This window comes from Lygodium microphyllum, chromosome 2 (genome assembly GCF_053477565.2).
Source record: "Lygodium microphyllum isolate KBCC chromosome 2, Lygodium_microphyllum_v1.1.10, whole genome shotgun sequence".
NCBI lineage: Eukaryota > Viridiplantae > Streptophyta > Polypodiopsida > Schizaeales > Lygodiaceae > Lygodium > Lygodium microphyllum.
This window is the reverse complement of record NC_141136.1, coordinates 121,270,032-121,296,740: the sequence shown is the minus strand read 5'-3', so window position 1 is coordinate 121,296,740 and position 26,709 is coordinate 121,270,032. Positions and strand designations below refer to the sequence as shown.

The following is a 26,709-nucleotide window of genomic DNA, read 5'->3' as shown; positions in this document are numbered from 1 at the left end:
TAATCAAAAAAAAGAGAAGCAAAAAAAACAAAAAAAAAAAGAGAAAACAGAAAAAAGGAAAAAAAACAACACACACAGAACATCATTTTAATTATTAAAAACAAAATATCTCATAATTAATGTTTTTTTTTAAAACATACCTACCTTACCTGTCGTCCCTGCGTCCCGTCCTCTCCTTCCTCTTCCTCCTCCCCTCCTTCTTCCTACCCCTTCTTCTCCTCTCCTTCCTCTTCCTTCTCCCCTCCTTCTTCCTGCCCCTTCTTCTCCTCTCCTTCCTCTTCCTCCTCCCCTTCTTCTTTTCCCTCCTTCTCCTCCTCCTCCTTTCCCCCCGTCGGTCGCCCTGCCCCTACTGCAGCCACCTCAATTGCCGCCGTCACCTGCGTCATCACCACCGGCTGCAGTCGACGCTCCTCGTAGCTGCCACTGTCGACCCCGCCGCCACCACCCTCGACGCTGCCCCCACCCGCTGCAGTTGACGCCCCACCGCCCGCTACCTCCACAACGTCGCCCCGCCCCCACGGTCGTCCTCAACCACCACCACCTCCTCCTCCTCCTCCTCCTCTGCCGCCGTCCTGGTGGCCCACCCCCTCCAACCACCATCACCACTCAGTTAGCCCCCGTTCTTGCCTTTTCTCCTCCGTTATTTTCTCGTTGTGTACGGGTGTGCTAGCGGGTATTCACATGCGAGGATGCGCTTCTGACTTGTCTGTGCGGTGGAGTAATGCAGTCAGCCGTTCACATGCAATCATCCTTTGCTATTCACACGCAGCTCGGGTACCGCCCTTTATTTTCCAACCCGCAAGCACATAAAAATAAACATAAAACACATAGAAAATCCAAAAAATTATTTAAAATTTAAACAAATTACAATTTTTTTTGAAAAACTATCAATATTACTAAAATTATTTGGAATATTTTTAAAGTGGAAATTTTAAAAAATTTACAAAAATTTTAAAATTTTAAAATTCCTTTAAAATTACATGTAAAATAAGAAAAATTCATTAAGAATTAGTAAAAAATTCAGAAATAAATCCAAAAAATTCCACAAATCCCCTTTCCCTTTTTACTAATAATTTTCTAATAAAAATATTTTCATAAATGGAAAAATATTATTCGAAGCCAAAAATTCTAATTTTAATACTTCACTTTATAAAAATTCATTTTAAATTCTAAAAATCAGTTGGAAAATCATGGATGAATTAACACACATTTTTTATACTTGCTAGATGATTGAAATTTCACTCTTACACTTCATAACATATTCATGTGTCCTATATCCCGATTTAATTATTTTTATTTAAGAAAAAAACAATAGGAAAAGAAAAAATAACAAAACAAACAAAACAATATACACAAAACAAACACATCTGAAATAAAATTGAAAACAAAACCATAAACAAGTAAAATTAAATAATAATAATAATAATAATTAAATCCAAATAAAACAAAAATACTAAGGTGATGTATTTTTTCCAGTCACTGGTGTTTGTTTTTGTTTGAATGGATTCCTTGCATTTGGGAGAACTACTCCGTGCACCTTCAGTCCATTGCATACACACCCTTACCAGGTATTTATTTTGTGAGCTTTATTTATTTTCATTATCCCTTAACCACAATTAATTGCTAAAATGAACTATCTTCACCCACATTTTCCATGTGCATTCGCGCTAAACACACAGTTTCTAATAATTTAAATCAACCAGCCGTTCACTTTGCACGCGCTACGTGTGCTTAAGAGGCACCTTAATTTTTAATAAAAATGAACCAGTCGTCACAAAGAAGCATGCACTGGTAAAAAAACACTCCACATCACTATTAATTTTTAAATAATGAATTTGCATTTAGAGACCCTGTTTGGGAATTATAGTTCGGGTTTCGTTTAAGTACCGTTTTACCCTAATAAATTGTAATTAAGATTTTAAGAAGGAACCGCCGTTTTTATATTAAGGTTTATAACCTAATAAAATGTCACCCATTGTTAATAATTTCTTAAAATGAATCCTTCATTAAAATAATTTCCCCTCACTGCACTTGTTCCCCTTATTAGTAAACATGCTTCGTGGGATGGACGCGTAAAGTCCTCTTAGTTGAAATTGTTGGTTAAGGTTATGGTCAGGTCTTGATTTACATCTTTATGGTATTATGGTTTGTCTATGTGCTACGATTACGGGTACGGTTTATAGTTTTTCTTTCTTTCTTGCCTGATATGGGGTTTTGGGTGCCTGTTTATTGCATCGCATGAAGTTTTCAATCGCCTATGTGTAGAGGTCATGCCGAATTTTTTCTAGGATGTGGATTGTTTGGGGTGGTAAATTGGTTAGTTATGTCTGTATGTGTGTCCTTATTTAGATTGATTTCTTTTTTATAGCCCTTTGGTTGTTTTACAGGCATTCTTTGTGATTTTCTATGTTATGGTGTGTGTGTTTTCCATCTGAATGGCGCCTCACACTCCTCCTATCCAGTATGTCCCGCTGATCAGTAGGGATTATTCTTCCCTACTGGCTTTTGAGCCTATAGCGAAAGCAGGACTTGCGACTTTCGTGGTTGCTTCATTTTCCTTGATTCCAGATGATCCATCCTTGTGTGATGAGTTCCTTGCCTCATACAGCAAGAAGTCGGGCCTCGTTCATGGTGCTTCCATGATATTGATACCTCGAGGGTTAGGGAAGGCTTTGTCTCTTCCCTACAAAGGAGAGCCCTTTGTTACAGCTAGACAATTATTCTCCAACGATGAGATTTTCAAGTTGTGACAAAAGCAAACCAAAGAGATTCTAGATGTCAAGAAAGTGATCAACACTTCAGGAGTATCTTTTTCCATGATCATCATTGATCCCCTTTGGAAGTTAGTCTATCAGTTTCTCCAAGACAGGTTTATGCCTACCAAAACACCATCCTATTACTTGTCCAAAGAGCTCTTCACTGCTTCCAGGATGGTGTTAAAAGGGGTGGCCATTGATTGGAGTACTTACTTTCTTACAAAGAGGGACCAACATTTTGTCAAAGTAACCACAGGAAACGTCACAAATGTCACATATGGATCCTACCTGTATGCTTTCTTAACATATTCAGGCCTAAAGAAGGGTGTGCTTCCACCTCCTCCATCTGATCCAGTACCTCCTCCTCCACCTTCAGAAGAGTCAGAATCTATTGATATAGAGGATCTTAATTCCCCTCTTCCACTAGTCATTCAGCGGAAGTGCTTGAAGCATGTGGCAGATAAAACTCCCTCATTTCTTCCTTCAGTCACAATTCCTGCTACATCTGACAGTGACCTCCCTGCTTACCTTATATGTAACAATTTGTTCATGGCACATAGAGAGGGTTCCTTGGACATATGAATCCCTTCCCTGAATAGTTTAGTGTCGGGAGATGCCATTCCATTTCTCTGTAAAGATATCCAGAGTTCAATTGAACTTTCTGTGACAGCTTGTGCTCAACAACTGTATGCTTCTTTCTATGAAAAACTAATGCAGTCCAAAGACCAGTTGCATAAGGCAACCTCAGAGTTAGCCTCTGCTAAAGACACACTTGTAGATTTGTTTAAGCAGATGAAGCAACAAACCCAAATGATTGAGACTCAGAGAGAAGAGATATCTTCTTTGAAGATTCAGTTAACAAAAGCTCAATCAGAGGTCACTAAAGTCTCAGAGGAGAAAGAGAGAATGTCCAAAGAAGCTCAAGAGTTTTAGACTCTTTTAGATGCAAAACTGTCAGCCTTACAGATTGCTCATAACACAGTGGAATCACAAGCTTCCCAAATCAAGCAGTTGCAAGACCAACTGATGTAGTCATGTTCTGTTCCTCCAAGCCCCAATGTTCATATGATTCCTTCTATCTCTAAGCAAGACTTGGCAGTTCTCTAGAGACAGGCCACATTGTGTCCATTGTTCCAAGATAAAGTGGAAAGATTGCAGTCCAGGATGGATTTGTTATGGTCTACATTTGAGCATTTCCAAGAGTATGTTCCTCCGAACCATTCTTTCTTTGTCCACTATCATTTGCAGAAGTTGGCCTTCTACATGAAGCATTTAACGACGGATCTTCCTCTTCTAGAGGATGGTTGGAGTGGGGCTTGGTCTTCTGAGTTGCTGACAGAAGTGGTCCATATGGTGTTTGAAGATTCTGTGATGACGGATACCATGTTGCTGTCTTACATGTATCTACGAGGTGATCTATTGATTCCAGATGAAGTAGATATGGCTTGGTATGTGGGAGATGTGGTTTTGCAAGCTGCTTTGTATGTCAACTATTTGGAGTTGCGAATAGATGACATGTTCCAGTGTTATTCCTCAAAAGTGGCTACTTGCCCTGACAATTCCTAGCACTCAATGATTGATTCTGTGATCCTGAATCAACGTTACAACACAACTTCTACCTATGTACAGAGCACTAACTGAGGGTGGATCTCTTAGCTCATCTTTCCAAAAACCATCCATTTGATTCAACCTTTTTTTATGCCTATCAGAGAAGATTTGTCTTAGGTCCCTCTGTTCCTAGCCTATTGTACTACCAACAAATGGCTCATCGCTATGATACCTATCTTTCCCTTTATCAAACCAATTTAGCAACTATCTTACCTCTTCTTTTTCAACCTCAATCTTTTCCTCAAATTTCCATATTTACCTATTGTTCTTTTATTGAAGATAGAGTATTTCCCCCATCTCCACCATGCCCTTCTCCATCCATCCATATGCCTTCTAATTTTCCTGTTTATCAATTAATGCCTTTCCTAACTGATTCCCTTAAATTTTCAGCCACTCCTTTTTTATCTTATTCCTCCTTTTATGATTTTTCCTACCCCTCTTTTTATCCTCTTTTACTTATTTCACTTCCATCTCTTGCCACTTCTATTTCTCAACCCCCTCAGTTGGTTTGTGAATATGAAGGGTTTGATCAGCAAATTCCAAGAAGAAGAGGATGGAGCTCGACTGATTCTCTTATAGGACCTCATATAAACTAGCCAATAATTCCAGGGGATTGGACTACTGCCAGTCAAGCATACCAGAATTATCTTCATTTTGCTCACCAATATTCACAATCTCTAGATCCTTCAGTGAGTTTGACAGGTCATTTTGCTTGGTATCTAGCATACATGCATAGGCATTCCCATAATAATCAAAAGGCCATTCCAAAGCTTTGTATGAATGTCAATGTGAACATTAACTCCCACCAGTTGGATGTCCTGTATTTTCATGCCCTATGTCTACCTAGCTGATACCTTGTTTTGCTAGAAAGGATGTGCTGCCTGTAGTTCTTTCAAAAACCTCCAAAGACATTTGTGGATGAGTCTTTCTCCATGGATCGTTTTCGAAACCACCAAGCCTTCAAAAGGGATCATCTTCATTGATGCCTTTGCAATGTATTTTGGATTATTCTTAATGATAGATATATCTCTCTTTTTGGAGGTATCATTCAGATGGTTGTGTTAGTGTTTGTGTGTGTTGTAATAATTCTATGTGAAGCATGCCATGATCTAGCCTATCAAAAGATGCTAAGGGAAATCTCTATCAAGGACCAGGAATAAAAGCTACAGGCTAAGTATCATGAATTCTCTGTCAATAGTGGACTTGTCTACTATAAAATGAGAGCATGTATACCGGCAAGCTAGTCACTTAAGCAGAAGATATTGTGCGAAGCTCATGATTCCCCTTTCTCAGGACATCCTGGCTATGCCAAGACTCTCAATGCAGTTAGGAAGAGCTACTATTGGGAGAGTCTTAAAGGTGGCATTCTCAAATATGTCACTCAGTGTTTGTCTTGTCAACGTATTAAAATCGAACATGTCAAGATGCCAAGGAAGTTGCAACCACTCAACATTCCCCAAATGAAATGGGAATTCATCAGTATGGACTTTGTTGTTGGCTTACCCCAAGTTCAGGGAGGATACCACTCCATCATAGTTGTGGTTGACATGTTGACTAAGGTTGCATACCTTATTCTAGTAAAGACAAACTATAAAGCCTCAGACATTGCAAGATTATTTATCAAGGAGATATTCAAGCTACATGGGCTACCAAGAAGAATCCTTAGTGATTGTGATTGTCTCTTAACATCACACTTGTGGAGAGCCATCTTTGAAGCCATTGAGACTCAACTCTATTTTAGCATAGCTTACCATCCCCAAACGGATGGCCAAACAGAGCGAGTCAATCAAGTCATCGAGGATATGCTTAGGGCATATTGCAGTCGTGAACCAAAATGGTGGATTCAATACTTACCTTTGATGGAATTTGCCTACAATGCTTCTTATCAACAAAGCATTCAGATGACCCCTTTCCAAGCACTGTATGGTCATGACTGTCGAAGTCCACTAAACTTCTCAAATCCAACCTTGAGGGTTGAAGCTTCAAGGCAGATGTTGGAAGAGATGGATGATCAAAGAAAGTCAAGAAGACAGGACATCCAAGCCGCCAAGGATAGACAAAAGGCATACGTGGACTTAAAGCAACAAGATAGAATCTTCGAGGAAGGGGACATGGTCTTCATTTGCGTACGACCACAGAAGAGTTTTCTATCCTTAGGAGATTGCAAAAAGCTAAGTCCAAGGTACTGTGGACCATACAAGATCCTCAAGTGCCTAGGACCTAATGCTTATAGACTACAACTCCCAGAGAACCTAAAGGTTCATAATGTATTCCATATCAGCCTATTGAAGAAGTATGCACCTAATCCTAACCATGTACTTGATGACCAATAAGTTGTAATGCCTAGTCAAGGAGTCCTTGAACTAAGGCCTGACAGGATCTTAGATGTTAGGGAGAGACAACTAAGATCCAGAACCTTGAGAGAATGCCTCGTCCAATGGAAAGATTATCCCGAAGAGGATGCCACTTGGATAGATGAAAGCACTCTTAACCATCAATATCCCCAGTTTGTCTCGAGATGAGGACATATCGATTCCTCCAAGGGGGAGAGAATGTAATATTCCCGCATATGAATCTCCTCTTAAGTTAGATAAAAGCATTTTTTTAAAAAAATAATCCCTCTCTCCTCACGGAGGAGAAGGGTTTAGTAAGAACCACTAAGCTCCTCGCTGGAGCTTGAAAGGGGAGGCGCGATGACCTGTCGAGAGCTAGGGGAGACACGATGACCTATCGAGAGCTAGGGGAGGCGTGATGACAGAGCACCACGTTGGATCTCATGGAGGGGGCCGAAGGCATGCGTGATGCCACGAGAGTCGAGGGAGAATCCCCCTCCCCTCACCTATAAAAATGCCATGGGATATAGCCAGAGAGAGGTTGGCCATGGAGCAAGAGAAGACACTGCTGCTATCGTGAGAGGGAGAGGATGAGTGGAGACGCTAGGCAGTCGTGAAGGAGGTGGAAAGGCTGACAGTCAGCAGAAAGAAGTACGGGCCGCCATTGACGAGAGAAGTTGAGGAGGTCGTAAGGTTGCGCCGTGAGGAGGAGTTACCGTAGATGAGCCGTGCTGCCATCATTTCGTCTTCTGCCGCTAGCTCCGTCGAGATCCCCCGCCGCCTGGCCACATTGGCTACCGTCCTCAAAAGCTTATTTTCACGCCACGTGCTACTATAGCCAGAAGCTTTAAGGGGGGGCTCTCTAAGCCCCCTTTCTCACTGCAATTTCCACCCAAGTCCATTTAAGACCCCTTCCCGTGGGGTTCCACCAAAGCCCTATAAAGCTCACCTTACCCTGGGGTTTAAAGCACCCCTTCCCGTGGAGATCCTCACTCAAGTTCAAATTACTCCCGGGCTTCTTTAAAACCCCTTTTCCATCGGCCCTACGAAGTGTTTTTTTTCAAACCTGGGGTTTAAGCCCCTTTTCCCCCCTTGCATCCCCCATAAAACTCACACTAACCATGTTTTTAAGCCCCTTTCCATAGCATTTCCACAAGGCTTTTAACCCCGTTTCCTTTTAAAGCTTCCCATTGCATTCCTACACAAGCCATATTAGTAGGTTTTAAACCCTCTTTTCCATTGGTTCTCCTTAAGTTTACTCTAACTGCCCGATTCAAATACCATCTTTCCCATTTCATCTCCCTCAAGCCATTTTACCTTGGGGTTTTTCTTAAGCCTCTTCCGTGAAGACCATTTTATTCCTAGAACTTCTACGAAAGGAAGGGGAAGTTCATAAGTCCCCATTTCCAAAGCCCAAATCCGCAAGATGGTGCTTGGGTCAAGGAAGCTGTACCACAAAGGGAATTTCGCATACGAGGGAGACGGGCCAAGATCATAAGACTGCGGCCAAGGCAAGAAGGTCGAGTTCACGATGGCCCTAAAAAGGCACAAGGTGCAACCGTAGGAGGATCATCTCCTAACATCCATGGGGACATTTCACCACGAGTCCAGGTTTTCTTCCTAATTTTGTTTACGTCGTAAGTATTGCAATTGTGCATGGATAATTTATGGTATTAGGATGCACTTTTATGATTGAAATACATTGGCTATTTTAAAGGAAATAACTCACGAATGAAGATTGGTAAATTGTATTTTTTTAAGGAAATGAACGAAAGATGTTTATGCATTTTTAGCAAGTGGCTTCTGTGCACTACAAAGTAACGAATCTAGAACAAACAACGATTATCATTTACAAAGTCGGAATTATTATAGTACACCTTTGACTATGCATGGAAAGATTAAATCACATATCGCATTATTAGACGAATCTTTCTTAGTAATGATTCCTTAAAGAAGATTGCTGACAACTGTAGGAATTTGCAAGGCATGGAAATGATTCTAGGGCTGCATGAAGTAGGTTAAACTCTAGTCAATTGGCATAAATCTCCATCAACTACGTAAGTAGTTAGAGAAAGGTTGTGTAATGCTCATTCAGCGTACGAATATTTCATTCAGAAATGAAATTAGGGAAAGATTGCATGGTTCGTTTTAACATAAAACCCTAAAAGCTTAGTAGCATGAATCATGAATGCATCAATGTAAATTATGTCGTAACTTAACATACGCTTTGATCTTAACAAGAAAAGTTAGGAGTTGTAAATTTAATCATAGGTAGGCAATGAATCGTGTATGGTATCGTAATGCAACTTGTTTTTCTTCTCTTTGATCAAGACAATATTTTCATGAATAGACAAGGATAGTGTTTTACCCTAAATACCTAAACCGCAAAGGACTTGCTTAGGACTGGTTAAATCGATGCAACATATCCTAAGTGCTAACTAGGGTTTAGCACGTTGAGGACATGACCTAGTCGCACTTATTGCCAAGTTGAAACTCTTATACCCTAAAGACTTGCCCTCATTCACGGAATGTAGGGACAATAGGACACACTTGTGAGAAACGATCTAGGGTTTTTACCCTAAGGATCGCTCGCTAAAAGAATGAAACTCGATTTGGATTTGGACCTTTAGGACGGACAATATCAACCTAGTGCAATCAGGAACGGATTGTTATGAAGATACCCTAACCCTGTTTCCTATCTAATCATGATTTCGTGATTAGACAATGCCATTCGATGGGTAAAATAGTCCCATGATTTTTATGCGACACTCGCGCAATAGGTTGCAGAGTCGCATGATCTTGTGATTTGATCAAAAGGGAATGGCCAATTCCTCGAAATGAGATTGGCAGACTCTTACGCAAGTTTATCTTGCAAGAGGAGAAATAATCGTCGTGATATAGTACCTTTCTTGGGTAAAGTAACCAAGATACGAGGATTAGATATTTGCTTGGAAGCAAAAGACCAATTAGTAAATTGGAATAACATATTTACTGTTAATAGAACTTAAGGTATTGGTTAAGTTGGGTTAGTAGGGTACGGCCCTAACCCAAGGATATAGGGTTAACAAACAAACCCTTGGGGATCTTGCCAAGTCGCAATTGATCCTGGATCGAGTGCTAGATGCATTCGGAGAGAAAGATTCACTCCTTAGCAATTGGCCAAATAAACGACCACTGGAAATGATTGTGCTTGTAACAGTTTAGAAAGAACTGTTTGCATTGTTTGCTCAAGGAACTAAAGGATGAAAAGATATCTAATGCTTCAGGTTGAAGGCCTGAAGGGAGAGGCAGCTTCAGTTACCCCCGACTGCCTGCCTGACCCTAACCAAGGGGGTTGTTGACCGCACCGGGAACGTGGACCGAATCCGCCGCGAGAGGTCTCTCCGTTGAGTTCTACTTGGAGCAGGAGGACGCTTGGGTGCCAGGGGGGCTCTGGCCGTAAATCCCTCGCCTTCCGGGTCCTGCACAAGAGGCTAACGTGACTCGGGATTGGATCTCGAGGCCCGCATACTAGTTTACGGGCGGAAGCTTGGAATAGTGATCCCTGTGGATTACTGGATAGCCTTTGGGCAGATTATGGACAAGCCTACGGGCGAAACTCCTTGTATTTCAAAGATAAAATGATGAAATGTTAATAAAGAACTTGTTTGATATTTTTTTTCTATGTCATGTGATAAGATTACGTGAAGGAACCAGTGCTTAACAGGATTAATTAAAGAAGCTGATTGTTATATGTCAAATTAAGGTGTTAGATAATTACATAACTAAAACAAACCGAGGAAAGTGCGGAGGATGGACCATGGGTCCGTCCTACGGTTGGGTGGTCCCGGTTAGCCGGAAACTTTTCTCAAAAATCTCGAAGAACAGCAGGATGATCATCATCATCAAAACGAATAACGAGAGCGATGACCTAGAGTTACGTCTTACCCGATTTACGCTGTTTTAGGGGAACGGAATGGGACTATGCCTTATGGCAGAGAGGTTGAGCCTTGCATCCCTCTCGTTTCCCATTCTCCTTGAACCAAGTGCAGCGTGAATCCGCTTCGGACCTGGCGTTTCTGCGTAAAGTAGTTCGCTCGGGTCTGACGCTAGTTGCTGTTAGCTAATGACCAATCAGGAAAACCCTAATTTTGATTGATCCTAAGTGGGAACGGCCAGGATACTTCCGCTACGTGGCAGACGCGGGAAGACCTAGATTGCAAAACCCGTAACATTCCATGGGAGTGCCGGGCAGAGTTTTTCTAGACATCCTTTCCGATGGACTGCTAAGATGTATCCTGGATGATACTAGTGGACACGTTACAAATAATTAATATGACATGTGTTTGATAATGCTACTTATGCATTAAATAAGCTCGATGGGGCATCCATAAAACTTTTGGTAGCTGGAAAAATGATCAAATTATTCAAGAGGTGGGGGGAGACTTAACTTTTCTCATTACATTTGATCATCATGTATGTATATATACATCATTATCCTTGATTAATGGTGTGGATTATTACAAGCCAATCTTGATACCTTTGGATGTCAGTACTAAGCTTATGCACATGAAGGTGATATGAGTGAGAATGTCACCATGTATAGAAAGATTCTGGAAAATTCTTATTTATTGAAAAATTGTTATACCATATCTAAACTACACAATTGATTTGGAGAGCTAGTTCATGAAGCTTCCACAAAAGCCACATTTGGATGCAATGTGATACACATTGCATTATGTCATATCTAATATCTACACTTAACTATGCATTGTTCTATGCAATAGGTGCACCCTTGGACTTGCATAGTTATACAAATATAGATTCGGCTAGTAATATATCAGACAAGAGGTCTATTAGTGAATTTATATTTTCCTTTGAGAGTGGTGCGGTTACTTAGAGTAGCAAGAAACAAGCTACAGTTGCACTATGTACTATTGAGGTAGAGTATAGTGATGTTGTTGTTGCAACATGTGAGATAGCTTGTCTATACAAGCTACTTAGTGATTTGGGACTGTAGGTAGACAAGAACGTTATCATTTACTATGATAAGCTTCCTAACATTAAGCTAGGGCCAAGAACCTAATGTATCATGCATGGACCAAGAACATAGAGGTCCATTAACTTTTCAATCTCAAGAGTGGACTTTAGCATGTGTTATTAACTTAGTTTATGTTAGTACACAAGATCAAGGTGCATATGTTTTCACCAAGGTCTTAGGAGTTGAGAAGCTCCATCGTTTTAGGACTATGCTTGGATTATATGAGCTCATGTTGAGCTCGAGGGAGAGTTTTGAGACATTAAGCTTCATGTGAGTTGGCATTCACTACATGCCTTGGGACTTTACTCAATGGCATGTTAGGTAATTGACATGGAGGATATGCCAGTGATTCTATACCTAGACTATACCCATGTAATCCATTGTTGGTTATGGCATATTTATTGTGCCATCTCATTATACTTAGTGGTTCACACTTTGTGACTGTGTGTACATATGTCCTAGTACTTTCATATTAGCTTTTTATCATGTTATAGAATAAGTTCTATTATATAGAAGTAGAAGAAAGAAGAAAAAGAAGATTACAACCCTAATTGTCTATGTGCTTAGGTATCCATTATGTGTGTGCACTCTTGATTGTTTCACTTCTCTCTCCTCTTGTCTATTTACATACATAGCATATGTGTATACATATATTATGCATAGCCCATGTGCAGACATGTGTATATATAGGTATGCCCTATGTGTATATGTATACCATATGCACATGCACATGCATATACATAGGTTACACATACACACATTATATACACATGCATTGGCTACACATAAGCATATGCATATAATATACTATGCACATGCATATGCATTTTCATATAAATAAGGTACATACACATATGCATAGGCTATGCATACATATGTGCACAAGGGTATACATATGTATAGCCTATGTGTATGCATATATGAATGCATACTCTATGTGTATCTACATGCATATATGTACACATAGCCTATCTGCACACATGTCTAGAATATGTATGCATAGTCTATGTACATACATAAACACATATGCATATATATAGGCTATGTGCATGCATATGTGTAGGATATGCATATATATGGCCTACACATACACATAGGCTATATGCAAGCACACATATAGACTAGGGGATCACACAAGCTCAAAAGAGGGGATTTAAAATTACACCTTTTTTTACATGTACAATGATGCTATATAAAGGATTTATTTGCAAATTTATTAGGAAAGGGGCATACTATATTTTTAAAACTCAAAAATAAGGATAGCTAATAAATAGGCCATGAATGTATGTAATATAGAGGGCTCACATGTAGTGAACCCACCTAATGCAAAGGCTACACACAGAAATTTGTGTAGACTATGCCTACATATATGTATATGTATAGGCCACACAAATGCACACACGTCTATATAGTCTATACACACATACTTATGCATAGGCTATGCACACATATACATAAACATTACACACACGCATAAGCACATGCATAGCATAATGCATATGTGTACACATATGTATAAGTCATGAGTAATTCATATATGTATACCCTCTATATCATGTGCATTCAAGGCCTAATTATAATATCCTTATCTATGAAATTTCCCTTAATAAAACATAACTCTTTTCTATTCAATCTAGAAGTAATCCCTTTACATGGGACCCTTTTGTATGTAAAAAATTTGTAAAAATGGTATTTTAAAAATTCCTTATGTTGAACTCACGTAATACATACATGTATTTATGAGTGACCTCCCCGAGGTATAAGCATACATGTTTGCATGTATATAGACAACACACATATATATATACTCCACAATATATATGTGCTATTCCATTGCAAAGTTTCATGGTGGAGGAAATATTTAACAAAGAAAGGTGGCTCCCTTATATCTCCTCCTTCACAGCAACCTCTTAGAGAGAGAGAGAGGAGAGAGAGAGAGAGGAGAGAGAGAGAGAGAGAGAGAGAGCAATGACATGCTTAACCTTCTCCTCAGTTGTTCTTATGCTAATATGATGGTTTTGCCCTCAACTTTGATACATTAGGACGAAAAATTCTTCAAAAAAGGCACTTGTAAGAAAATGATTAAGTTGCTAATTAGTTGAGATTTTGGAAGAATGAAAATGCCAAATTTAGTTGCTCATATGTGATTAATGAGAGAATATTGAATTTATCAAAGAGCTTAGCCATTAACTGTCCCTCAAATTTAATTTATGTCAGGGTCATCTTTTCGGCCGTTTTTTGTCTTGGAACTTGGGAGAATTTGTATTTTCGAGAAATGTCCACCTATATCGCGATTTTTCTACTCCCGCGTCTTCTTTTCACAGGTTCGTTCTCCATTCTCTTTCGTCATTCTCTTCTTTGTGCTCACTTTCTTATCACTGCGATTGTTGATCTACTAAAATGTTTAGTAACACCTCTGCAAGTGATACAGATGTGAGCATACACAAATACAAACTTACCATCCAACTAGATCCAATTTATTCATCTTGGAGAAGTATACATCGTCGAGTACTAACAAATGAGATGGAGGCCAACAGATTGCGAACTCAAGGAAAGAAACATATACATTTGTGGATAGATGGAAATATTTATCCCCAGGATCCTTCAACAGGTAAGCCTCCTAAATTTTTTAATATTCATGACTATGTGAGATATGTTGGGGAAGGTTATAATGGGATGCTTGGGTATTGTAAAAGGTTATACTTTGCATCTTACACATACATGGCTCAGATCAATGAAATGAGAAAAGCATTATTTATTGCACAAACAATCATTTCTAAGCTTATAAATAAGATTGATGTTTTGGAAAATGCTAATAAGTCATTACAAGACAAGCTAGCACATTTAAAGAAAACTCCAATAGGATTAAGAGAGAGAAAGAGACCATTTAAAAATATAACTAGCTTGTGTGAGAGAGCAAAGAAAAGAAGATTGAATCTTGCAAAAAAATGTCTCTAACATGTCGAGTATTAATATTCGAGAGAGTGAGGAGAGAATAATTTTTTTAAAAGAGACCATGAATAAGAATTATATTTTGAGGATTCTTAGGTCACCTCAAAATATGGATTTGAGAGGCCAAACTCTCAAAGAATTAGTGAAGCACTTAAAGGATGCAGTAAAACCAAACGAAATTATAGAGACATGTGATACTATAGGCATTAGTTAAAAAGGTTATTGGGCTATCTCAAGATTATGGTTTAAAAATCTAAAATGTAATAGAATAATTGCATTTGGGTTACCTCAAGCCCTAAGAGTATCGGTTGCAAGGACTGCCATGAATCGTAAGATTCCACAAATTTTTGGAAAATACATTCATATTGAAGCATCTATGCCATATGAAAAGACAAAAAGAAAATTTAGTTTTGAATACAATGTATTTAACAATATATGGGTTGATCTAAGAAACACAATATTAGTGAGTTTGAGAACCTTCCAATTCTCACTTTTTTAATACTAAAAAGGTGGCACCTGGATAACATGCCCATAAGTTTCTCAAAATTATATGATGTGACCTATCATTGGAAAGCACTTGAAAAATTGAATCTATTGAGCTATAGAGTGCTTGATTTGGAGTTATAGTGTTCAAGTTATGACAAATCCAAAGATTTGACCACGTGTCCCAAACTTAAGGAAAATTCCCATATCCCCCAATATGGTGTTAAGAAGAGTGCAGATTGCAATGGTTCACATGTATAGACTCACATTAAAGGAATGTCACTGTGTTTTGAAGTTTTCCTTAAAGTTAGATGAAGCACAAATTCAAAAAGAACAAAAGATGGAAAGAGTCAGCATTTGCATCATGAATAGGGCATTGGAATACACCAATGGTGGGGGTCAAGCACTAGTGCATAAGTTCCAGTCTGAGATGGAGATTTGGTGGGTTGGTGCACATTATTAAGTCTCAAAGTGAAGGAGAAATGTTGGTTGTTGATGGGGTTGGTAATTTCAAGGTGCAATGGCACATGAGCCTTGACTTGAAAACTATCAAATGTATGCTTGGAATATGTAATAGGAAAAATGTAAAATATCCTTGTATTTATTGCATGGAAAGTGTTGGGTCTAAAGATTGGAGCAACTTGCGCTCTGTAAGAAGAGACCCAACTAGAGACTCTATAGATCAAAGTTTTAAAAAAAAACAAGGAAGATTTATGGGATCCAATTCTTTCAATTCCTATTACTAATGTTCATATATGTACTTTGCATACAGAGATTAGAATTATTGATAAACTTCTCAGGTTGCATCTTGACTATGCATACTCAATTAAGCCTTTGTCTTTATCGAATGAGTGTATTGACAAATGTGAGGCATTACTCTCCAAAATGGGTTTTTATGGAGGTCAGGTTCATTTAAGAAAAGATCCAACATTTTCAGGGAAAACATGAGATGTATTGGCTAATGTCTCAATGGGAGGCTCAAAAGCTAGAAGTTCTTTAGGTAACCATACAAGAAAACATGTGAGCATTACTTGGGAACATTGGAGAGAGCTATGTGGGATAATGACAAACGCTGCAACCACACCATGACTTTCATTTCTGAGGATGGAGTTTTGGAGATACCTCAATGTCTTCCTAAAGCTCCTGAAGCAACAAACGAAAACCTACACGTATCCAAAAGAGTTCAAATGTTCCATAACAAATCTTTTTCAGGCAATAAAGGAGGCATGGGGAGAAAAAGATATCACTTTTTATTTGGTAAGAGAGAATATTTAATCTAAGCTTTCTTCGATAAAATTTCCATTGGCATAAAATGATCGTTACTCTTATGAATTTGCAGCATATCCTTCATATCCATGGGCCTTACTTTGTGGAGGAGTAAGGCCTTCGTATAGCGGCCAAGGTATGGAAAAATCTCACTATCAAGCACGTACAATTTTTTTTCGAAGCACAAGACATGGAGGTGGAGTTACAAAAATCAATGCTCTTGAGGAGCTATTCAATTGGTTTTTTCGACGATAGCTTTAAAGAATGAATACTTCAACTTGAGAATTCATAGTATTTTTCGACGACGACAGCTTCAAAGAATGAATACTTCAACTTGAGAATTAAAGAAAGAAAAGTACAAAGCTAGCTCTCAGGAGCCTTTACATCATCCTCCCTTTCTGGGATATTTCCTCTATAACGTAGAATTTTTCTTCTCTTGTAGCCAACTATTGATTTTATATCAGTTCGGGGTTTGCTGCCAAAGCATAAGATGAGAGGGCCAGAAAGTATCCTACTTTAGAAGCAGAGAAACCAAGACCATAACCAAAAATCCTAATTGCTGCAGTCTTCTCCAAAAACATCAGCTTGTGTGCATTGTATTGTAACCCAGAGAAACCAAGTAGCCTTATAAGTGCCTTGATACACAGTATAGGCCATGTTGCTTTCTCTGAGAAGATGTTATGAAATACCAAGAAAACATGCGGATCAATCCTTGCTAAGTAATGGCCAAGTGCAATATCTTTCAGTGAAGTAATATCAACTCTTGTCCCTTTACCCTGTCCCAAGAAGTTATCAAAATCTTTAATCTCCAATTGTAAAACAAGATAAATGTCAAATGGATGTTGAAATCAAACATATTAATGTATATACATCTTACAAAATTCGAGATAATAGTACCGCTTGATTTTCATCATTCTCTAGCTTAGTTGGATTCCATATGTTAATTGATGATTGTGCCTCATTGGTATCTTCCAATTCTTTAACATATTGCAACTCTTCTCTTCCAAAATGGGAAATTCCAAGTTGGTCTTGAAGGCCATGGAACTCCTCTTCAGTAATCCCATACTCTTTCTCAGCATTCTTTGCCTTACGAAACCAAAGAGAAAGGGCATCTCATGCTTCAATAAACTTGTCGTCTGTAATTTTGGTGTCAAGTTTAAGTACCACTTCTTTTGATTCATTTTCGACGTCAACAATACCATTTGCAGTATCAAAAGCCTCTCTAATGATGGCTAAACAATAGTCCTCCCTAAGATTGAAGAGCCTTTGGATGTCTACTAGCAGTATGTATTCCTTGTCCGTCCTTGATAAGGAAAGTTGGAAGTGAAGCAATAGTATAAAAAAAAGAGTCACATACAAGATCTGCATTTGCATGGTTTTCTTCAATAATGGTCTCAACTTTGAATTGGGCAACATCTAGTTTGCCAGCAATATTTGCTTCTTGGTCAGGGTCCAAACATTCCTCTGCATCCTTGTCATTTGCTACCTCGTCCAAAAGGAAAAAGCTAGAACACTTTGGACATTCTTATTGTTGTTCATCAAATTTCGCAAGATATTTAACAAGAGTAAACGCAATGAATGCAGCTATTTTGGACATAAGCCTGCATTTCCTAGAATGAGCATAACAAAAAAAATCTGAGGTACAAAACCGGTCAAGAGAATAAGATGTATACTTTCTTGAAAACAAAGTCTTCTCTGAAGGTAAGCTCCCAATAGGTATGTGAACATATTCCTTTGCATCCTTTTCAACTACAAAAAATGCAAGACTTTCAAACTCAACAAACTCCTCCAGGAAAAACTTCTTACATGAGTTCAATACATGGTCAATATCCCAGTCAGGGTTGAAAATGTCCTTTGCAGTTCCGTAATAAGATAACTCCATGCCATTCTGAAGAAGAAAGTCTAGGAGCCTTTCTGATGGAGAAACCTATGTGATCTAAGACAATCCAAAAACCCTCAATGGTGACTTGCCTTTGATTGGAGACTTCTTAGGCATTCCCACACTTGCTGAAATGAAAGAAAAAATCATACATGTTATCAACTTAAGACTTACAATGTGCCTGCTGGCAAACACGTTCGTTAGGAGACAAGTGCATATCCTTGGCCATGTAAACATGTTGCACCTTGACTAACCACCCTTCATGCATAATTTTGAAAGCAATGATACACCCTTTCCAGTGATGTTTTATATCCTCTCTTTTTCTTCTTTTGACCTTGTGAGAGCCTTTGCAAGAGGGAAGCATGGTCACCCAATCATTTATGCAAAAGGTTTTGGGCTCCCACTTTCCGTCTACTCCTTGGCCATAGACAGTGCAAGAGTTTATTAAATGAGATGGGTGCCTTTTGGATGCCATACTTAGATTGAAATCGCAGAGAAAGCGCTCACTGGGAAAGGAAAATGAGCAAAGAAAGAAGCTCACTGAGAAAGACGAATGACCAAAGAAGAAATACTGAAAAAGATTAATGAAAATATAGTGGGGTCGCCAAAAGCTCTTGACTTTCAAAAAATTTATTATTAACTTCACAACATCTTTATCATAACTAGTTTTGTTAGATTTTATAAGTAAATAAAGGCTTCGGGACCATCAAAACATGTCAGAGTTTGAAGATTTTGGCTAAAAGAGAGGAGAGAATCATGAAGTGGACTCTACTATCTCCAAAAACGAGGAGACAAGAATACCATATTCTTGCAGACGTGGAAAACTCTCTTTGGCCCTTTCCTTAATCTCGTGATTAACAAAAGTGCATTTTTTGCCCTAATGAACAATACTCGTGATATTAGACTATATGATTTTTTATGATACTGTTTCATAATTTGAAGCAAATTATACTTCTATAGAACTATATACTTCATTTTCTTATTTTACATCCTAAGAAAAAGTGATCACTATGGCATTTGGCATGTCAAAGAATTCATTGTTCTTTAAGCATGTATAACACTTTATTTTCACAAAGTAGTGGTTTATGAATTAGTGAACCATTGTAGGCCCTCCCATTGACATCGGATGCCATCTTCATCAACTTCTTTAAGAAATATAAGTTTGTGTAGTTGCTTCATGTAAGGTTCCTATCTACTGCATAGTCCTCAAAGAATACAATTCCTATCAGTTAGCTCAAAGGATACAATTATCTCCTACAAGGTGATAGCACTTAAAATCCTTCATCCTATCTACTGCATAGTCCTCAAAGAATACAATTCCTATCAGTTAGCTCAAAGGATACAATTATCTCCTACAAGGTGATAGCACTTAAAATCCTTCATCCCATCTACTGCATAGTCCTCAAAGAATACAATTCCTATCAGTTGGCTCAAAGGATACAATTATCTCCTACCTGGTGATAGCACTTAAAATCCTTCATCATAGATAATATGGTTTTGTCCAACCATCGGTATTCTCAATCTAGTCATTACTATCAGCTAGGCACTTTGATAAAGCCTATGATTAGCACTATTTTGACCAATGCATTTGTATTGCGTAGGTTAATGGAGTGATTTCTCAAGGCTTTTCTCTAAGGAGACCCATTTGGCAAGGCTACCTCTTAGGTCCCCTACTTTTTTCTGTGGTAATAGATCTTCTAAGAAGAATAGATCAACTCGTGCAAAGAGATGTGCTACATGGTCAATGGTAGCCCAATGCTTTGTAGATCATAATTCCAATATAATAAAGCTACAACAAAAGGAACCTGAAGCCCTCATGGAACCTTTCCAAAACTCTCATGATTGCACCTTTGCCATAAGAAAATTGATATCATATAGGGCAAGTTTAACATGGCTAGAACAATATAGTTGGAAAATAGTGAAGAAAGGAGATATTGTATGCTACTACCTAGGTTGTCCTTTAGGAGTGGGGCTCATTGAGAGATATATTTTAGCAATCTCCAAACATTCCCCAAACATATCCCAAGCTATACATTTGATAGGGACCAATCAATGTCATGTAGTGCTTCAAGCAAAAGGCCATGCTTGGTGCTCACAGACTTGTGAAAGTTTTCAGCTTGTAAAAGGTTCCCAAATCTGAATGTTTTGACCTCCAAATTTCAGCTCCAAGGCACAAGAACAAGTGCATATGTCCTTCTTGCATATACCTATGCTTCAATGATGCTTTCTGAGCAAGCATGTTAGAGAGTTCCTATGTGTCGATCATGACAAAGTACATGCTGTCCATTCAAGTATATAGGAGTTCAGACTTAATTTTAGGTCTGCAATTATCTGTTACAACTCATAGATGAGCTCCCACAAAATCAATAGCATAGTACAACCTTCAAGTACCATCGAGTGTCTATGAGCAAGCACTTTATGACCCAATGAGCATCCCAATGTCAAGATTTGTAGCAGGGCAACTTATTAATGTCACACACATGTATAATTGTCTCTAGCTAATGTCAATTAGACACACACACATATAAAGACGGGTGGAGCTTGATTTTCTAACAGTAGGGAGATGTGACTTTAGCCCCTAACTCTTGCCTCAATAAAATCATTTGGACTTTCTCTAATGCCTTTGAGGGAGGAAAATCCCTAGTACATGGAAAATCAAAGCTAGCAAGAACTTTATATACATGGAATGAAGAGAGGGAGGCACATTTAGGATGTTCAAAGACTGGAATGGCTTAGTGAGGAGGAGATAAGGCAAAAATTCTCCTTAAACAAGGCCTTATAAGCCAAATAAATTATTAGGAGCAAAGAGGAGGACTTTCCTACCACCTTCATTATCAAATAGGTGATGCCAATCACTTTCAGTAGTCCACATCAGGGCCTTGTAGATAGCTAGGTTGGATCAGTACAAGGTGGATCTAAACAAGCTGATAAGATAGCACCAAGATTGAAAATGAAAAAGAGCTTGACTGAATGTAGGAAGGCCAACTTGGATTTTTCAAAAATAGATAGCCAGCATATCCTCAAGATGAGCCTCACTGGAAGAGGCATTGCCCACATACCAAGACGAGGATGTGGAAACGAAGGGCAAGAAGAGTATGGGAACTCACTCCTTCAAGGAGGCTTAACCTTATCTATGGAAAGTATTGATGAATATAAGTTTGTGATTTGGGAAATACTCAATAAGCTTGTGAGAGCTCCTAAGACTCTAGACTATGTAGGAGGCATCTGAGGACCACTAAGCATCTTTTATGGGATTGTGTGGAATTTAGGAGGCTTTGGAAGGATTTGCAAAAATGGGTTAACAATGCTGGATTTCACTCTATATCATGGCAAAGATGGTACTTTTTAGAGGGGAGTACAACTTGAATGAAGGCACATTACAATTTTGGAATGTAATTCAAGTGGTGGCTATTAGAGTAATATGGAGACACATGAATGACAAATGCTTTGCGAAGGTTTGTTTATTTGGAAGAACTGAGATGCATCTATGGTCAAACATGATGTGTTGTCACTTTTAAGGGGTTAGATAAGTTTTTCTTTATAGAGTGGCCTTTAAAGCACTTAGGAAAACAAGCTAAACCCTAGTTGCATGCTCTAAGCTAAGGATTGTCCCCACCCTAAGTGGTGGTTGATGTAATTATTCTATACCTTACTATGTGATGCACATTATTAAAATAAACTATTTTTTTCTCCTACTATAATCACCAAAATTTCTAATTTTCCTAACAAAATTCCTCCATCACACACACACACACACACATGCTCCCTATGTGTGTGTGCCTCTTTTTCTCTCTCTATAAATCTCTCTCTCTCTACCTTTCTAGTTTTCTTTCATTTAGCAAAAGCTATTTATTATGTTGTCTCCACCATTGAATTTTTCCTAGAAAGAAAGAAGCCTCCTTTTAATTTTTAAACTATTTTTCTCTCCCTTAACTCTTTAGAAACATTTTTGTACATAGCCACTTGCATTTTGCACCAAAATGGAATATATATTGAAGATAATGCCATCATCTCGTTCATGTTCTTAAGAATAATTGCTATTATTTCTACTACAAAGTAATTTTTTCCCCTACTTGTTTGGAGACATTTTATCATGAAGGTCATAATGAATTAAAAATAGATAGGGATAACTTTACAAACTTTTGTTCTTGTACATTGGTTTTGAAAGGTGAAAATGAAGGAAGGTAGATAGTGATATATTTATGAATTTTGTTGTTGTACGATGGCTTGCAAACTCTAGTTTCCACATCACAATGGTTGTTCTTTCCATTGACTGTTTTCCTCCTTTTGGCAATTTTTAATCCCCAAGTTTATATTGGTTGTGATGCCTTACTAATTTCTTAATTCATCTACTTCTAAAATAGTTATTAAAGACTTATATAATTTAATGGAATACTATTATTGGAGACATGATTTTATCACCCTATTGTATAGCATCTTACTTTTAAAGTGAATCTTCCTCAAGGTACACCATTTAGATTTTATTGTATCAACCTTTTCCTTTTAATCACTTAGTTTTCTTAAGTCCTACAAAGACTTGCTTTTATAATGAACCTTTCTTAAAGTACACTAATCGGACGTTATTGTATTAACTCTATGTGTGTGTAAATGTCCTTGTCATTGTACTACTTTATCTATAATAAACTCAAACATATGCCTACAACCATTCACTTGAATAGACCTATGCAACTTTTAGAGATATATATATATATATATATATTATGAAATGAATTTAGATTTGCTACTACACTCCATCAACAAACAATAATTGTTGGTAGCTCAATCTAAATGATCATTTCTAAGAAATGTGTGAAATTATTCAGTATGTGACGAGGATTTATCTAGATTATAAGCATCATTTGAATGAAAGTTTTGCACATATAACATCTTATATAACATCTACTAATATCCTTTGTAGGTGTACACAAGATATGAATGTAGGGTTTGGTTGGTTATACACTTATAGGCCATATTCATGTAAGTAAACAAGTTTAAATCTGAAAAATGTAGACCACAAATATTTAAGAGAAGATTTAGTAATAGTAGAACACTAGGAGTAAATATCCCCCAAAGTAAATATACCAGGAGCTTTGTAATGTAAATATCCCTCACAATATTGTATTTTGTTATTGAAACTCTAGCCTAGTTCTAGTATTGAAAGGGTTATCAACTTCATGGATGTGAGAATTGAATGATTTTTAACAAAAACTCCAACAATGTCCCTCAAGTCCAAATTCGAGTGCAAGAGATGTACAAAAATGGAGAAAGCAAGGAGGAGATAATCAAGACGATATGTTACAAAACTATTTCATTTTTGTAGCATATGATGTTGTAGAAAATAATCATGGATTGCATGAATTTGATATGAGAGAGAGAGAGAGAGAGAGAGAGAGAGAGAGAGAGAGAGAGAGAGAGAGAGAGAGAGAGAGAAGAGAAGAGAAGAGAAGAGACTTTTGTAGAGCAATCATCTTTTAAAGCCTCTAACTGCCAATACTCAAAGTAATGCAACAGCTGGGCTATTAAAATGTTGGAGTGGCATCTAAGTAGCAGCACTTCAACAAGAGTCCAATCAAACTAAAGAAAGAGGCGAACTCCTCATTGCCTCAATCATTGCTCCTTGCTTGAAAATGTGAAGTTCATGAACCTAAATGCATAGGTAATTGTGGCACATACAGAAAGGTGATGGTGGTGAAGGTCTATGATTTTAAATGCACGTATACTAGTATCTACCTCTACCTAAGGGGGATAAATATGCTGAGCTTGGGAAGTGCTAATGCTAGCACACTGATTTGTGTGTTGGGTGGTGGTTATGCTTGCCAAAGTAGGTGATTAACACGAAGCCTTCCTTGTCAGATGATTTTTCCACTTGCTTCTTTACAATGCATCCACTTTGAGCACAGCGAAAGTATGCCCTGTAATTATAAACACCGAATGTGCAAAGCATTAGTGATTATATGGGAAGAAACCAGGCCAAATTGGTTTTAAACCCAGCCCAGAATTCTATAAAACAAGGTTTCCTTGCTCCTTAGTAAAATTGGTTCTGTAATGAATGAACCTTGTGTTCTTCCTAGCAATTAGGTTCGTCGACTATACTTGCTAGCTATCTAGATAGCAAGGCTGTTTCAAAAATTAACGTTCACTTGGAACTAGAAACATATGTGAATTTGTTTCTTTCTTTCTCTTGCGCCTTTACAAATTACAAGGCGATTGTAGCAAGAATAGTGATAGTATTGAATGCCCACTAAAGGGCAACAACTTCTCCACTACTGAATAATGACACAATGCCCGGTTGGGAGAGAGAGTGCCCACCTCCTATACGCCCTGCCCATGATGTTCTTCTCGCCATATTTCCTCCATGTGTAGCCATCATCAACGGCAATCTTATTGCATTCAATGCAGAATTCATGAACCAAGCTGTCTTCTGACGTGGAGCTTGTGGCAGCAATATCGTCCTCCATGCGGCCCGTAACATCATTGCGGGAAGGCATTTTGCTTCACAATAGAAAAAGGGAGTGCACCCTGATTAGTATACGGGTTCATCGAGACAGCAATTGATCATGCACTGAGTTCAATTGAGATTGCCAATGCGCCAACGTCTTAAAGGGATTTACCTTGACGCAGCATTCTGCAGTTGGGGACAGCAGGCCGGGAAGGCATCATAACAAGCTGCCATAGCTGCAGTCTGGTCTGTAGAACTCCAAGACTGCAACAACGTATCGAGGGACAGTGCATTGAGCTGACATAGCTGCAAGCTGTTTTGATCAGTAATATCTGAATGCTGAGACCTGTCTGTCAAGTGGAGAGGGCTGTCCATCACAGCGGTGAAGGAACATGATTCAGGGCTGCTATAATTAGTAGTACTGCAAGGAGGAGACCATTGATCCACTGGCCAGTACTGCAAGCTGCTGCTGCTGCTGCACTCCTGACCATCCCATGGCATGTCTAATATCTGATCATCCTCGATTGACTCGTGTGCAGCTGAACTGGAAGGAACCAAATTAAATGGATCGTCAAGCTGCGCTGTCGGATAATAATTGTTTGACCAATCGTATACATCGGGCCCGGCAAGGACGTCGGAGTACGTATAAGCTGGATGAGAAGACATGATTGACCTTATCATGATGTCTTCCAGTGAACCGGGCAACAGATCATCCTCCGTAAACATATCCTGATCATTATTGTGGCTATCGTCGTGATCAGTGAGAGCGGCGATATTGCTGTTGATCCTGCTGAGGCGGGCGGCCATGGCCGCCGGGGCTTTAATTATATTGATAGACGGAGAAAGAGACTTGGAGTGCAGGATTAATGGAGAGACAGAGAAAATTGAGTCTATGAGAAGAATGAATTGAGAGACGGCGGGGGGAGGGAGGGGGTAACCAGAGCGACACTAGACCGGTGGCGTTGGCGGAAGCGTGCTGGGTGTTAGCCGCCGCGCCTTTTTATATAAGAAGGGGGGCTCGGCATCCATTACTTATATCCATGCATTAGACACGATACATTGCCGATAATGCACGGAACGGAAGAGAGAACATTTTTTTGGAGGATGGAGAGAGGAAGACGCTGGGAGGAATCCTCGCAGGACCTGCGTGTGCGATCAATCAATGCACAGAGAGAGAGAGAGAGAGAGAGAGAGAGAGAGAGAGAACAGTGTCCAGACTCCCACGAGTCGTTTTTGTCCTATCGGTCCCTCGACCATGGAAACAGAGATGTGCATACTGCACTCCGAGTCTCTGGCCTTTTCTTCGTTGCACCTTCCTTTCCTTTTGAAAAATGTGCGCTTTCTCCCTTCCCTTCGTCATCCATTCCTCACTCGAACCTTAATGCTAGTACCGCGTGCTCCATTTCAGGACATGCCTATCAGCCCTCAAATTTGAAACAACTTAGACTCAAACAAATCATGCATGTCATTTCTTTTTTGAAGGGAAAAAACAAAAATGAAGTTGATTATGGCTCCACTTGGTCGGTGACTAAAGATGGACATTGTAATGAGACCACTTTGCGTAGCCCTTAACCACAAGTATCAATGTAAGCCTCAATATTGAATTACTAGCAAATCATTTCCCATTTAAAAAAGGACAAAGCTCCAAGATAGTCCATTTTTCTCTAGTTTTAATCACTATTCGTGAAATACCTAGCTTTAATATAAAAGTGAATTGCATAAATCTCACAAAAACCTTCAAAATTGAAAGAAGGTCTAAAATGTTGAACCCTTGTGAAAATTTTAGTTATAAAAATAGTAAATACATGTCATTTCATTCAAAAACCCCTCCAAAATTTTGAGTTAGAGGTTTTTGTATGTGCTACCATTGTTTTTCATTAACACTCACTTTAACCCATTTTCTAAGCTAACAAATGTAAAAACCAATGCCATGTGATTGGCTATGTGCACTCACATTTGTGCTCTCCTTTTGG

The 26,709-nt window shown here is 38.7% G+C and overlaps 1 protein-coding gene across 1 annotated transcript; it reads right to left on the bottom strand.

Annotated features, from left to right (window-relative positions):
• Positions 1–23,592: 23,592 nt before the first annotated feature.
• LOC148040252 (uncharacterized) lies at positions 23,593–25,619 on the bottom strand. Its single transcript, XM_087666360.1, has 3 exons — positions 24,909–25,619; positions 24,607–24,789; positions 23,593–24,209 (listed from the first exon to the last, which is right to left on the bottom strand). Exons 1-3 carry the CDS (start codon positions 25,541–25,543, stop codon positions 24,074–24,076), a joined length of 954 nt encoding a protein of 317 aa, XP_087522486.1. The 5' UTR covers positions 25,544–25,619; the 3' UTR covers positions 23,593–24,073.
• Between the last annotated feature and the right edge of the window lie 1,090 nt (positions 25,620–26,709).